Raw genomic sequence first — 16,677 nt, 5'->3', positions numbered from 1 at the left:
AATATAATAAAATCTAAAAAACGATTTGTTTTAATAACAGTACTGTACTGTACTGTTTGAGTAACAGCTCGGGGTTTTCATGGGTTCGGGCTCGCATTGGGCACAGCATACACATATTATCCCCTCTCTGTACATTCTATATAACCAGTCCAGAGATGTTCCGAAAGCCTTGCTTCCGGGTGCAGATATAATGGCAGATGCCGCAAAATATCAGAAATTAGCATCTGAATATGCCAAGGTCTGTATCCTAATTTCACAGAATCAATTTCGGTTCGAATCATTTAAAACATGATCATCATTCACATCATTTGTTTTTTCAGCTTTGTTCGACTTCGTGATGAATAAGAGCCGCAAATTATTTTACAAAAACGCCCACCTGCTAATCGTGCAAGGCCTATCCGTAACCGTTTATTATACAGTATATTATATTAAATAATGTGTATAACGTAAAACGGATCATTCATTACACATCAGAAACATATTTATGTGTATATAACCATGTATAGATATTCAATTTCAGAGTCTTTAATTGCTGTAGTACAGAATGGCACATGGTCGATTCGTTCACATTTGACATCTATAACTAGTGACACATATGTAAACAAACACACAAATACAACTGCTGATAACTGTTACATTGTACCTGTACATATATGTAAGTAGATAGTACACCTTTGGGTACATTAATCGAGAGCATAATAGGATAGTATCCAATTTCACACAAAAAATAACAAAATTTAAATATGCAAATTATTATTGATTTAAATTGTCCAACATTATCTGATTGTATAAGCAATGTGCATGTTATTTGTAATTATACATTGTAGGTCATGTGACCTAAAAGGTCAGATTGACTGACATGTATATAATGTTCATACTTGTTAAAGATATAGGTCATTCTAGATCCATCACTTTCAATTAACAGTGAAATAAATGTATTCTGAATGTATTATCATTTAATGCAACACAACTGATCATAAAGACATTAATTTACAACCAGAATTTTCCAAAAGATTTCTCTTGATTCAAAATTGAATTTAATTTACCAGGTATTAAGTGTTGTCCTATTAAAAAGACAGTGTCATTTTAAATGTGTGTCGGCTGCAAATTTACTTCTCATACAATGTTAGAGGTTAACACGACGAGATACTTTTTAACATTGCGTCACATATCCAATGTAATTAGGGTGGAATAAAACCTAATACATGTGTAGGAGTACAGGTTTACATGCAAGTACATGGAGGAAAGATTATAACTGGCAAATGCCTCACATTGGGTTTAAACCCATAACCTAAAGTTAAGAGCTGATATCGATGGTGATTTAATGTAATGTTAGGACACTTTAAGTAGTCAGGCACCACATCCCCTTATTGTCAGGGTAGACTGGGCCCAATTTCATAAGAATTTAATTTTTAAAGACGACAAGTAACTTCTTAGGATACATCCATTTAGGATGCGAAGAGAGGTTCATGTAATACTCAAACTTAACTTAATCTTTATAATTTCCAGTTAAAAGCTCAGATACCAGTACTGAAAAAGGCCTATCTGGATGAGCAAGGCACAAGTAATGAGTACAAGGTATGTTTACTTGAAGAGTCGTTATGAAACAATGAAAGCATTAAGAATGTGTCATTTATGTTTTTTTTTTAATTTATCAGAATGTTTCTTCAATAAGATTGGACATCAGCTGGAACAGCTATTTTATTATTTCCTTATTCAAATATGAAGTAACATTAAAAATAGAAAGACTTTTTATCATCATACTGCTTGGACCATTGAATGAAAAAAAAGTATATTATGTTGTACAGTGTAAAGTAAAACACTTGCTGTTAGATTTAGATGATAGATCTATTCATTTCGAAACTCATGACAATTATTACATGTATACCTTATTCGACCCAATAAGCGCCCAGGGCGTTTAAAAAATTGAGAGAAAAACAAAAATGTGTTTAAAAAGACAAAATTATTGCAAACCTATCAGTTTTGGTTTTTCTTTATGCCCAGGCAATTGAAATTGAGGCTTGAAAGAGGGAGGGGCACTTATAGGGGCATGGGCGCTTATTGGGTCGAATACAGATCACATAGATTTATTCACATGTTGGGGATTCGTTGAAGATCATACTGATCATAATTTATTACAGATTACTTATATTATTCTTAGCATATGAAATAATCTGCTTAAACATAGAAGTTTCTTCAGAAGTTACATGATTTTTTTTTAGAAACTTTTAATTTCTGCTATAAATTGAATATCAGTAATTTCTGAGATTGTAATATTTATTTTCATCAAAAAATGGAAAAAAAAAATTTGCTTAACAGTGAATATGTTTGTTACAACAGGAACAAGTAAAGGTGAAAGATCAAGCACTGAGGAAATATGAGCAGGAAGTAGACAGTTTAACGTTCAGGAACCAACAGCTCTCGAAACGTGTGCTTTTTCTACAGGAGGAACTTGATACTATACAGGCATCCAAGAAAAAGAAGGTGAAATAGCAGTCTACATAAACAGAGATATTTAGAACGACATACATGTACTTTCATATTCTTGTTTGTTGTAATGTTTAGCTCATCTGTCCAAAACATTTGTATGAAATGAAGAAAGTGCAAAGATGGGGAAAGTCAAAAAAAGATTGATAAAAAAGATTAAAAGCACCCCATTGATTTCTGAAGAACAGTATATTATTGATGATTGTTTTAGGTCGAGATGGGGTACAGAATAGAAACATGTATCTCAAAATGTACCATAATGATTTTGGGATAGCCATATTCTTATCATTTGTTGTTGATCCATCCAGAACAAAAATGCAGATTCGGGGGCTGCTACCACTGCACCGACCTCGCCAGGAGTGTACAGTGAAGAACTCTTCAGTAAAATACAGGAGAATGAGAGGCTGCATAAACAGGTAGGTCAAGGTCATCAGAAACTGTTTAGTTAAATACAAGAGAATGAAAGGTTACATGAACATGTAGGTCAAGGTCATCAGAAACAAGATGGTGAGGTCAAGGTCATCAGAAAATGGTTAGTAAAATACAGGAGAATAAGAGATTACATAAACAGGAAGTTCAAGGTCATCAGAACCTGTTTAGTAAAAAAACAGGGGATGAAAGGTTACATAAACAGGAAGGTCAAGGTCATCAGAAACTAGATGGTTAGGTCAAGGTCATCAAAAAGGTTATTAAAATACTGGAGAATAAGAGATTACATAAACAGGAAGGTCAAGATCAACAGAAACTGTTAATTCAAAAATAGGAGATTGAAAGGTTACAGGAATAGGAAGGTCAAGGTCATCAGAAACTAGATGGTTAGGTCAAGGTTATCAGTTACTGGTTAGTAAAATACAGGAGTGTAAATACAACAGGTAGATACCTAGGGGTATTTGGTTTATGAGCATATGGTTTTTAAAAGTGTTTTACTGGGTAAAGGCAATTATTTTGGGAGAACAAAATCTGATTCAAGTACCAAAGTGCTGTTATCTATTATCTTAGGTACATAAGAGTAGAAATTGATCTCTGCATACATTGATATGTATATATAAGGATTCTAAGTTTTGTGTTGGTTATGAGAATTTCAAGAGGCCCAATGGGCAAAATTTAGCTTTGCTATTCTCAAACAGCTATTATTAAGTGTCACTAGATGAATTTTTGACATTTCCTCTTTTATTTCACAGGTAGATGATAGCAATCGGAAGTACCAGTCCCGGATTCAGGAACTGGAGTCTAAACTTGAGTTCTTTGAGAGAGAATGTAGCCAACATCAACAGGTTCTCCAATCAACATTGCAGAAAAGTAAAGATCAAGTTGATAGGCTACAGCAGGAAAAGGCAATGGTCGAGGTAAGTACAGTAAAACCCCTATAAACTCGAACAGCAGGGGACCAGGTCAATAGTTCGAGGAATACGGGGTATTCGACTCATCCCGAGGTTGGTCACGATCGACAGTCAAAATGTCCGGTCTCAAACTATGTCAAACAATGCACGGCAATGACATTTTGATTAACGTATCCTTCTCTTTACTCAAGTGTTTTATTGATAGAATATCAAGTTGATAAATATGTGTAACATAAATTGAACGTTTGAAAATGCTTACGAGAAAGCCCTAAATCAAATGCCATTCACAGCAGAGTAAGCGATCGTCATCTAGGTCAATGCACAATCCATATTGGTCAACAAGGGGTACATTTTCTATTATTTAATTATCACAAACCATTTAGCACATTTACAAAATACATACTCACAATAATGTTAATAACCAGCATATTTACAGACATAAGAAATGATATCTATAGATGTCTATTTAGTAATATAAAAGCGTAACGTTAGGCCCTATGTTACATGTGTTTACGAGTAAATTTACAAAATACAATTTACGGGAAAAGATACGGAACGCACTGATAAAATATACTCTACATGTATCTTTTGATATCGTTTACATCTTTCAAATAATAATATTGTGCTAGCCTTTCGAATGAAACCAACAAAGAAATTTAAAAAAATAAACTTTTATAATTAGGCGGACGTCAGCAATATCTTCCGCCTCTTTTGGCATTTACAACGCGTACTTTCTATTAACACGGATCAACAACTTCCGTATTTTCGTATTTACAGCGAAGATAATATACGAGAGAAACACCAATAACTTAATGTCTTTTCTGAAATAATCAAATAAAGTTAGCATCAAACAACAACTTGCGATCGTGTAGGTAGGTGATAATGACACCGTTAATCCCTTGATTAATGACCTAAAGGCTTGACACGCCAACTGTATAAACACAAGATAGTGAGCAGTTATCCATGTCGGTCGGTGCAGTCAGGTGTGACATAGGTAACGTTAAAAAATCTCAAGGGCCGAACACCTGTTAGACGAATACATGGGTAAATACTATGTATTTGATGAAACGGGGACATATTTCTGTTCGAGGAATAAGGGGTATTCGACGAATAGCTGTTCGAGCTATCCGGGGTTTTGTTACATAGATTATATAGGGAGATGGTCGGGACCGTACGACCAGTTCGACGAATAGGGGGTATTCGAGGAATCCGAGTTCGAGTTAGAGGGGTTTTACTGTACAGAAATGTAGGGATTAGATCGATCGGCTACATCAGGAAAAGGCAATTTTCAAGGTGAGAACAGATAAGTAGAGATAAGATCGAACGGCTACATCAGGAAAAGACAATGGTCAAGGTGAGTCCAGTATGTGATGGTAGTACGGCACCTACTGGCAGTCTATGTATTGAGTACAAGAATATCACGTACTGTAACCTAACTAATTTTTGTGGGGAGTTATATGGCACGCTTTCATGCTTTAAAAGCAACATTGCACAAACCAATCATGCCGTCTATCTACAGCATGTTCATAGGGCAGTTTATGTACATGTACAGATAAAACTTTATTTCTTTTACATCGATTGAGAATCAAGTTATACAACTTATACAAATCACTTTTGATTGCCCGGCCGGCAAAATCATCTTAAAAGACCAGTGATATATTGACTATGTACCGTCAATGTCATTGCAGTGTTTGTGATGTTTTTATTATTTTTTCTTTGATTAGATCAAACTACAGAAACTAGAGTCAGATGTATCGAGTTACCGATCAAGAGCTGAATTATCGTAAGTAAAACAAAGTCTTTAAAATCAGTTTCCTCCATTAATTTGTGTAACTAATACATACAGTGTATATATGAGGGATGAGCTTCTGTTTAGATTTTTACCAGGCTCTGTGAGCTTTTGAGCAAATGGTGTGCCGTTTGTTTATTATACTTAACTCTTTTCTGCTTCACTACTACTAAGAAATTTTTAGCTGCATGGTAAATTAAATCTTATCCAAGATTGGCTTTCCAGCAATTACTGGTATCTATTATTTTCTAGAGGGGTCATTCATAATATTTCTAGCCCGTGGTGCAGATGGTGGGCTATACAAATTGCCATTGTAAGTCCATTGACCGTCCATTCTTCCACAACCTTATTAGCTCTTTAGGAATTTCATTTGTGGTCCCTAGTATCGCTTGTTGCATTTTGGGATATGTATTTAAGACTATTGTTTTACACGTGGCAGCCATCTTAGATTTTGGTGATTTTACTTGTGATAGCTAGTGGTAGCCACTATTTATCATAGTTATAATACATTTTCTTTGTGTAGATAAGAAGATGCTTCCTTGATATACCAGGGGTTACTATCACTGATGTTATATCCACCTCAGGGGTTCTGATCACTTACATCTCTACACCCCAGGACTATCTCATAGTAAAACTGAAAGCAGCTCTAGGGAACAAATCTGAACCAATCACAGGCCTGCAAAAAAAAATCTTTGGAGAATACAGATATAGCGATGCCGCCCAACTTAAAAGCCACATAGTCATCTACAGAGATCGTTATACAGCTCTTTTGATGTACATCAAAGGACAAAGTTACCTGTTTTGTTCTGTTGCCTCCAGTTTTACTTTGAGACCCCTAGATAGTACAGAGGTGTAAAGATCGTAAGTGATCTGAACCCCTAGAGTACTAAGGATGCATGTTTGATGAAGTTGTAACTAGGACAAATCTGGAATTATTCCATATCTTTTACAGCGAAGAAAAACTTGATGCTGTCCAGTCACATCTTCAAGATGATTTACAACATGCTAAAAAGATTATTGCTGACAAACTTCCTTTCATCGATACAAGTAAGAATGCTTTTTCATTACACCTAGGACATATATGAGAATGATAAGTCACACTGAGTTTTGGGCAAGTACGGCGCAGGAGCTTTTGTGTTTGTGCCCTGACCATGACGTTGGGCGACGACTGACTTTGATATCTGCTGGTGCAGCCTTTGATGTAGCTTGCGATGCGAGGGTTACCGTCTTACTTCTGAAGCAAGCTGTCATTTTATGAGCTGGCATATTTTGTGTACGAAAATTTAAGACATTTCTTCTAAATCTTCCATCCTTAAAGCAAGTACTAAACGATGTGAAATTTAATTAACTTTACATTTGTATTTCGTTTGACTCAATAATACAAGTATTTGTTGAGAAAAATCTTTTTTTTTATTCCCGACGTCACGCTTGGTGTTAAGTAGTGAGACAGTGACAAATCCTTCTCACTTATAGATCCTTGATTACACGAAAAATAAAAAAAAAGATCGATACTAAGTTTCCGTATAATATTTAACTTGAATGTATATATTGTGGTACCGGGTAAATTAGACCAAATGTATATTTTTTTTGTTAGTATGTATTCAAACATGTGTTCTGTAGTAAGGACAAATTTGATACATTATAGCTACAGCAGAGTTGATATGTATGTTCACAAGAGCTATTTCTAAGTGAAGAAAACCTGAAAAAATCGTAAAAATAGGCCTCTGCGGCTTATACACAGGTGCGGCTTTTTGTCCAGAAAATACAGTAGTCAAAATCAAAATGAAATAAAATGTCTTTTCTGCAGAGCACAGGGACTTGAATTGCTTGAACCTTCCTACACATGACAGAAAACACCAGCTTAGAGCCAGAGAACTTGTGAACCAGTCTGTGAACCACTTGTCGGAACTTGTTCAGGCTCTGTCAAATTTCTATACCTACTCTGAACAGAGATCCAGAATTTATCCGAATGATGGCATCAACGAGCCGCTTAGTAACATCAACCTAATGGTAAGTGTATTTTCTACTAGATTTTTTGTTCTTCCACATCTGATATCGTGGAATTTGGAAACATAACATATTTATAGCCATGGTAATTAATCATTACCATTTAATTTCAATCACAAATCACTGACTCTCAGGTTTCTTTATGTTTTTTCAGTAACACAGAATATACTGTCAAAACGTTGATAAATATGTCAAATATTTGTCATTACAGTATTGTAAATATCTACACGAGAATGTCAGCTACCTTCGTCCATGTGAGCAAGCTCTGCGAAGTTTCTTGGGAAGTCTGAACGAGGATTCTTTAACAACACTTGTAAGTAAATTTTAAAATATTAAAAACATACAAAAACAAAATTACAACCTGACAAAAATTGTGAGATACCTTATTCCATGGTAATATGTAAAGAGAGAAAAAAAAGCATTGAGAATTTAAAGAAAAAGAAGAAACAATTTAGATGAACTATTTAGTCATTGACAAATATTTTTCTCGATTCGGGTGATTTCAACTTATTCCAGCCTTAGTCTAAATGCTCTCAAATTAACAATACAGTAAAAAGTGTAAAAAATAAATTCAAAAATAAATGTGGTTGCAATTAAATTCAAACTTTCTGTGTAAATATTTTGTATTGCAAAGAGATAAATTTATTCTGTATTTGAGGTAGTTTATAAGCACTGAAGTTATTAATAATACTCCTCTTGTTTCAGGAAACAGCAACAGACTTAATGTTGTTTTCCAGAAATATGAAAGGCCTTGTGGCGTATATGAACAAACTTTTGCCATACCAACTAGCTAGGTATGTAAATTGGTATAAGGAGAACTTGGACATGTTATTGACATGTAATTCTAGTTGACAACAGACTTAAAATTAGTAATTTCACCCAAAGGGTTAACAATGATCAAAAGCCATTTTGTTTTGTCTTTCATCATCTGCTATGCCCATTTGTCATGTGTCCACCTTTGTCAGAGTTATGTCCCTTTGTTCAGCTGTTGAATCAAATTCAATCAGATTTTGTAGAAATATGAGGCGACCAACATAGTGGAATAGTCCAGTACCAACCTTCTTTCAGAGTTGATGAGGCCTAAAAGTGTGAAACTGAATAAAATTTCAAAGTTCTTTTCAACTCCAAGATAAACAAAACTAAATTCTCAAAAATGTGTCATGAGGCCTTGTAAAAGCAAATTGCTGCGAATGTTGGTACACACAGAATCTGAAAAATCAAATTTCGAAAGTAAGTTATAGTTTGCATTGATTCATCAGATTAATTTGATCTACATTACATAGTCCAATTTATATTTAACAATTAAAGAATTGTTGAATTGCATTTATTGAAGATATAAATGCAATCTGGGTTGCAGATAAATAGAATAACGCCCGTATCTGCCAAAATGCAATCTATCAATCCTTTAATTCTCATATTTACATTTTATTTTCTAGTTCAAAGTAAATTATAATTTAAATGCAAGTGAATATTTGAATTTCCCTCTTCAGTCATTTGATCTCAACAGCCAAGTTCAATGTGATAAAAAATAGTCCCTTTAAGAAATTGAAAAGATAACAAAACTTCAACGTTTTTAATAGCTATTCAGTTTACTTTCAATTATCCAGACATTTTAAAGATTTTTTTATAAGTTTCATTACCACACTGGTTCATTCAACTACAATGTCAATTTTCCCGCGCGGACTAACATCCATTTATGTAGATATTACTACACCAAGTCTAGGCTGCATTTATTGGCTCATAATGCAGATCACGATTATCATTAGAGTAATGGGAGTTGCTGTGGCAAAATGTAAATATAGAGTAATGTTAATGAATTTTGTTTTACAGTCTAGAAGAAGAGTGTGCTTTATCCTCGTGTACCTCTACACTAGAGAGTAAAAACATGGAGCTACATCGATCTCTTCGACATCTCAACTCAGTATTCAATAGACTGGAGACCTACGTAGCTCTGCTAGCCACTCAGAGTAAGAATCCAATTATCATTGATAGCCACTTTATTTTTCTCAGACAGGTTGTTCAGCCAAGTTTGCAGTTACTCATTCACCCCTGTAAATACATTTGAGCTCTTCTTCTTCACAGGGTGGAACAGTTCATTTTGAATTTTTAGGGGTGAATGAGTTATAATTGGTTTATTCTAAGATATGTTCTATTTCACATTAGAAAATAGTTTGTCTCTGCCATGAGGGATGGAAGGTAATGGTACTGTCACCCATAAAGTGGAACTAGAATTCGAACCAAGTTTATATTTCTTAATTATTTTCTGCAAACCAAGGTGCATGATTTATGATACTTCAGTTTAAGTTTGATAAAAATTGCAACACTGAAGTTATGACAAAAACAATATATCTGGGCCCGGTTGTTCAAAGGATGATAAGCTTAATCACATAATTAGTGAAATTTTCAGTTCTCATTTACTGCAATGTTTGTGATTATATCTGCACTTTAATCATTAAGTAAGAGAAAAATGGAATTCTTAAAAATCTTATAAAATTTTGTAAATTTTGTATTACCTGAAATTATTTTACCTTGATTTGAAAATTTAATTTAAACTGTGATTAGCCTATTTACATTTTGAACAACTGGGCCCAGATCAAATTAATTTCATGCATATCAACATATTAATATTATTTTCCATTTCTAGGCCAAAATCACTGCCAGTACCAGCACAGCAACCATTACTCATTCTTTGTATCACTTTCCAAGGTGCTTCAGGATTTAGACCTGTCAGTTAGAGGTAAGCAATATAATAATATCCTCCTTACCTCCCCCAATACCCCCCCCCACCCACCCCCACCATACACCCCCACCCCAACCATACACCCCCACCCCACCATACACCCCACCACCCATACAATCCCCACCCATATTAGACTGTCAGAGGTAGCATATAAAAATCCCCCTCCTCCCCAATACACCCACCCCCACCATACACCCCCACCCCCACCATACACCCCCACCACACCATACACCCCCACCACACTATACAATCCCCACCCACATATCTAGACTTGTCAGTTAGAGGTAAGCAATATAATAATATCCTCCTTACCTCCCCCAACACCCCCACCCCCACCATACACCCCCACCCCAACCATACACCCCCCACCCACATATTTAGACCTGTCAGTTAGAGGTAAGCATTATGATAATATCCCCCTTACCTCCCCCAATACCCCCACCCCCAACCCCACCATACACCCCCACCCACATATCTAGACCTGTCTGTAAGGGGTATGCAGTATGATAATATCCCCTTACCTCCCGCCAATACCCCCACCCCCCCACCATACACCCCCACCCCAACCATACATCCCCCACCCACATATCTAGACCTGTCATCATAAAGAGAGCATTGTGACCCCCTAGACAGATTAATGCCACATTTTCTGATGCAGAAAATATTGATACAAATGTATTTTAAATATTATTTATATACATTATGTATTATGTAAACATGTACTTTGTGTCTTGATGAAAGGGAAAAAAAATGAAAAACTTTTTCAATGCTGCAGAAAATTCTTCTTTGCTCACATTGTATTATAAGTATAAAATAAAGATTGAAGATTTCTTGTAAAAATTATAATGTTTTTATATCATTTACAATTTTTCAGATGTATCAAAACACTATAATTCTAAAGTGTCTCTAGAACATCAGTTACCGACAGCAACACAAAAACTGAAAACGACCGACGAATGTATAGTATCATCTCTAATCTCCATGGTAACATGTACAGGGAAGGTAAGATCCTTAGATACAGCAAATAGCAAGTGGGACATTGGGTTGTCAAAGTGAAAGGGCACAGTCTGTTGCTAGGCATTTTAGGGGGGTTTACTCATTGACCCCTAGAAATTCATAATGAACTCTTCCAGACTTTGTAATAGAAGAGTTCAGTTGTGTCTTCAGGGGTGAATGAATTAATGGTTCAGTGATATAACACTAGACAGTTAGGCCAATCAGAAGACCACAGAACACTAATACAAAATTCCAAAATATACACAATAAAACATTATCTTGAAATGCAATGTCAACGAGTCAGAAACGAAGCCAATTTGAACTAACTGCATTAATCATTTAGTTTATAACAGTGAAAAAATGCGTTGCAGATTTGCTTAAATTTTCATTCTGTTGAATTTTCTGGTAACATGCTCAAAGAATTGTTCATGCTTTCACTGCCAAAATGAAAATTTATGATAATTGATATGGAATGCATTGCTATTTCAGCATTGTTCTGTTCTCTTTAATTTTGTGTGGTAGATTAATTTCAACTTCATATTTCTCCTCAGATATCAGCTTTCTTTTCGGTGAACATTGACTTCTTCAAGGAGAACCCTGGCTACAGAACCCGTGGCAGCAGTATTGGGACGGACAGTTCGGTGGAAGGACCTCGATCTGGCCCTGCCACCGTCTGCTTCCGACAGAAGGCATCAGCCTATCTATCACAACTATCTGGGGTTAGTAGGTGGCATCTGGCCATACATCCTGTACACGGTAGTGTTCAGTAGTTATACTGTATGTTTGCTGTACATGTCATAGCATATAATTACCGGTCACCTCATTTGATATACATATCAAATTTACTTGTTTCATTCTGAATATTTTTGCATTTTATGGATGTCATAGGGAAATGTAACAAAGTAGAAGTTTTGAATCTTTCTTTTGTGAGTGTGTATATAACTTTGATCCAGATTCCTCAGATTTAAGCTACAAAATAGTTTATCTAATGAAAGAAGTATCAGATGTTTTGGCACCTGCCAGTAATATTTTGTAATTGTTTACTGTTACAGCCATGCCCAGATTCAGTCCCTCATCGAGTAGCTGTCCAGAACAGGAAGGTACTACTTAGTTCTACGGAGAGTCAGGAAGGACTTTCAAGACAAGTAAGTTATCTTTCCCGAATTTTCTCAATGATCCTTTTGTCCCTACTTGCGCATAATTAGTGTTAGAGCTTTATTATGTACCAAAACTGGTTCACATTGACCTATATTTTGATCTTTGACCTACATTAAATGTTCTCTCTCGTATTATGACCACATAGATTAAATGTAGGTCGAAGTGACATTGCTTTGGTATGCGATAGAAATTTGACATTTGACCTACATTTATATGGGAAAACATTTGTGGTTTACATATGGTGGGCTACTTTATTATACTGAATTTTTTACTTTACTAGATATCTGTTATTAATTACAGCTGCTATTTCTGATAGCTTTACATAGCATTATATACCTGTTATTATTTCTATACAGCTGACGTCTGCTCAGACCAGAGTGAACAAGTTGGAGCAGGAAAAAGAACACTGGATGTTAGAGCTACAGTTACTACAGATAAAACATGACAAGGAAACACAAGTGAGTGCTGTAGTGGTATAACGCCAGTGCTCCAGATAATTTTGGGAGGCGTGGGTAATTGTACTCGCACTTTTGAAAAAGGAAGGGTACAAAACAATTGTACAACTCTGACTTCAGTTCCCATCCAAAAGTTAAAGATGCTCCACCGCCGACAGAGCATAAATAATATTCATCACTTAAACAATAATTAGTGTTTAATCGTGTACACATATGTCTAATTAACACAAAAAATAATATAAAATAATTTATTTTGCCTTTGGGTCATGCGCCATCAGTACTTCATTCCATATAGGATATAGTGCCACAGATTTTTTTCGGGATGCAATTAATTATTTTTTATATTTTTAAATTGAAGTAAAATTAGAAGCTCGAACTTTTTAACGGCGGTAATGGTGTGAAGTTAGTAACTTTTGTAACTGAAGAAAAATACTAAATCGTCTGCTGTTGTTTTTGATTGTGAAAAAATACCATAAACATTTATATATATATACATATTTAAACACCAATTATTTTTCAAATGATGAATATCATTTATGCTCTGTCAGTGGTGGAGCATCTTTAATATATAGCTTTAGTACTTGAATAGACCTAAGTCACCTGCCTATGGTCAGTATTTTATTTTGAGAATGGCAATTAAATGTTAAATTTTCTAAAGATCCTTTGAACTATATGTCTAAATAAAATACTATTTTATCACACATTTCAGAAAGTACAAAAGCTTGAGAAGGAGATAGCAAGCAGGCTTGCTTCTGGAACTGCCAAAGACTCCATAGAGGACAATATTACTGCAGAGCCCACCCAACGGCCAGTTGATGTTCCACAGAACTCTGACACCAAGAATGCCATGGTAACACACTTTGATGGTTTACATGTAAAGTACAAAAAAAAATTTAACAATTCTAGTTATATATGGTTTTACACAGTTAAGTCTGAGAGACAAATTGTCTCCTGTCATAATCAGCAAATGTAAAGATGATTGAAGTACTGTTAAAATACATATTTTAGTGGTAATTTTATTCTCAGAATTTATCGAAAACTATGATTGTGCTCATTGTATTTTCTGTATGTTTTGTTCATATGCGACTTAAAAGCACCGAACAACAGAGACAAGGTTAATCTCTTCTTTGACATACATAGCTCATTCAGTTGTAGATACCAAGAGCCGTTTTGGATCCTTTGTTTTGTAATGTTGAAGCGCATTTCTTAAGTAAAATAGAATATCTATTTTTCTAGCTTGGAAAATTGGACATGGTATCAGCTGGTTCCAGTGATGCAGACACGAGAGAAGTCCTCATTAAAAACCATTTCACTAACAGAATCAACGAGCAGGCCTTACAGCTACAGCTTGTGGAGAGTAAAGCTGTCAATTTTCACTCAGAGGTATGGTCAAAGGTCAAGGTTATGTGTCACACAGATGAGGTTAAAGGTTAAAGATGTGTTTCACTCGAAATAAGGTTGAATGTTAAGGTTTTGTGTCACTCGAGATGAAGTCAAAGGTTAAGATATTGTTTCACTCAGAAACAAGGTCAAATGTTGGAAGTTGTGTTTCACTTAGAGGTCAAATGTTAAGATTGTGTTTTACTCAGAGGCGAGGTCAAACTTTAAAGTTATGTTTGCATAGGTCTGACTTTTGTTTTCACTTTGATTTGAGATCATACACAAATTGAATTTGTGTATACATTGTTTGATTTTGTTTCAACTGAAGAAAAAAAAACCTCTGTCATGATGCGGTTACACCCTTGACCAAATAAATTAGTAAACATTTTTTTCTGATACCTACTGGTTTATCCCGTGTGTACTGTGTCATAATTACATGTTATATATACCTTGTGTATTTACAGGTGCGTGCATTACACAAACAATTACAAATCGCAGAGAAATGCAAAACTCGGTGTGAAGATGAGCTCAAAGATTCCTCTCAACTACTGGCTCAACTTAGGGTGAGTGTGAGTTCTGTTGCTGTAAGAATATCTTTTGAGCAATCTGATTAAAATCAGATCTTCGATTACGCTCTGATACTTTGAGTAAGTTAATGCAAAAGAAGTTTACCAAATATTGATAACTTCCTAAATTATTAAGTCTCTTGTTACCTGATTGAGATGATTGGTTCTTGCTAATAATCAAAAAGAGTGGGGGGGGGGGACATTCTGTGATTGGCTGATGTTCAAATTGAGAAGTCTTGGCTGCACAGCAAATTCTGTTAAGAAGCATGAATTTAATCTTATGATTTCTCATTGCTCTATCCAAGTGTTTTATAGTGTTCATACCTACTACACCAATTAATGATGGTCTGAGGAAGAGCTTGCATTATTAATTAAAATTGCCCTTTTTTAACCAATATAAACACAGGAAAGGGGTGTTATAAAAAAGCAATTTTTATTACCATATGACAGAATAGTATCGATCAATGCTGATCACACACAAACAACTGTTTCAGTTTTTAAGCAATTTCTTCAATCTATTTTCAGTCGAAAAACTTATCTGAGTGAAACACTTATGACATAATTACTTTTCAGGATGAACTGCAGACCACAACAAAGAGCTATGAGGGCCAGCTAAGTATGATGAGTGAACACTTGGCTAGTATGAATGAAAAACTAGCTCAACAAAAAGATGAAATTGATGAACTCAGGACACAGAAAATACCGCCACCAAAGGTTTGTCTCGATTTGTAACAGTGAAACTGAAAATGTAGTGACAGAATAGACCAAATCATTTAAAAAAATAATGTTTATATAATGTACTCTATAGCCAATTATTTTTGCGGTCAAATTTTTTTTTGCGATTTGATCTATAAATGAATTTAAAAATTGAGTGATTTTAATTTTTTGCAATTAAGCTTTAAGTGTATACATGATTCGACCATTCCTTAATATTTTGTTTATCAAATTTTCATGATCATGGCAATGTCAAGCAAAATCACGAAAATATCATCCGCCCGAAATTAACCAACTATGCATCTTTGCATATTACAGAGTTAGCTCCCATGTGTGCAGGTATCCATTTTGACGTGATTTTTTTGTGTGCACAATTAAGGTCATTTTCTCAAAAAAATATGACGTTAGACTTGCAAACACATGTCGTCAGAATCGATACCTATCCCCAAGGGCAGATAACTCTGTAATATGCAAATACAGAAAATATTGATATCTTAAATGTTTGCTCTTAGTTTGAAATATTTTACCGGAGGTCAAAGCTATCATTATACATGTATAAGAAAAAAATGAAGAGATTAATTATAATATTTGACTCTTTTTTACAACCTTTTTATAATTATTTTCATTTAATTTCCAGGAGAAAAAGAAATTCAGGAAATAAGGACAATGCTTCATGTAGATATACTAGAAGTTTTAAAGGGATAATGCAATATGCAGAGACACTGAATGGGTGATAGAACGAGAATATGGAACGTTAAACTTATAGTGGTTCATAGAGATGATTTTCAGTGAAGAGGCCCTGCAGGAAGGTCCATAGATGATGCCATATACCATGCATATTATTCATAGAACCAAAATCATATTGGATGACAGTGGACTATTCATAGACGATGGTTGATGTTGTGATGTTTGATGGTTCAAGGACACAAAATTATTATTATAGTATGTGGAAACATCAAATCGCTTTTAGAGACAATCTTTGATGATTATATCATTTAACTTGTGATAACCATAATATTATATGTATTTAAACCATGAAAACTAG

General features: G+C 34.8%; 1 protein-coding gene across 1 annotated transcript; it reads left to right on the top strand.

Annotated features, from left to right (window-relative positions):
• Positions 1-127: 127 nt before the first annotated feature.
• LOC138317357 (protein phosphatase 1 regulatory subunit 21-like) lies at positions 128-16,677 on the top strand. Its single transcript, XM_069258964.1, has 21 exons — positions 128-238; positions 1,510-1,578; positions 2,341-2,484; positions 2,796-2,907; positions 3,673-3,833; positions 5,552-5,610; positions 6,569-6,663; positions 7,424-7,626; positions 7,835-7,936; positions 8,329-8,417; positions 9,454-9,590; positions 10,268-10,360; positions 11,238-11,365; positions 11,911-12,078; positions 12,412-12,504; positions 12,874-12,975; positions 13,682-13,822; positions 14,209-14,355; positions 14,817-14,915; positions 15,492-15,632; positions 16,270-16,677. The coding sequence occupies exons 1-21, from the start codon at positions 191-193 to the stop codon at positions 16,291-16,293; spliced, it is 2,355 nt and encodes a 784-aa protein (XP_069115065.1). The 5' UTR covers positions 128-190; the 3' UTR covers positions 16,294-16,677.

This window comes from Argopecten irradians, chromosome 3 (assembly GCF_041381155.1).
Source record: "Argopecten irradians isolate NY chromosome 3, Ai_NY, whole genome shotgun sequence".
In the NCBI taxonomy this organism is placed as follows: domain Eukaryota; kingdom Metazoa; phylum Mollusca; class Bivalvia; order Pectinida; family Pectinidae; genus Argopecten; species Argopecten irradians.
This window is presented reverse-complemented; position numbering and strand designations above follow the sequence as displayed.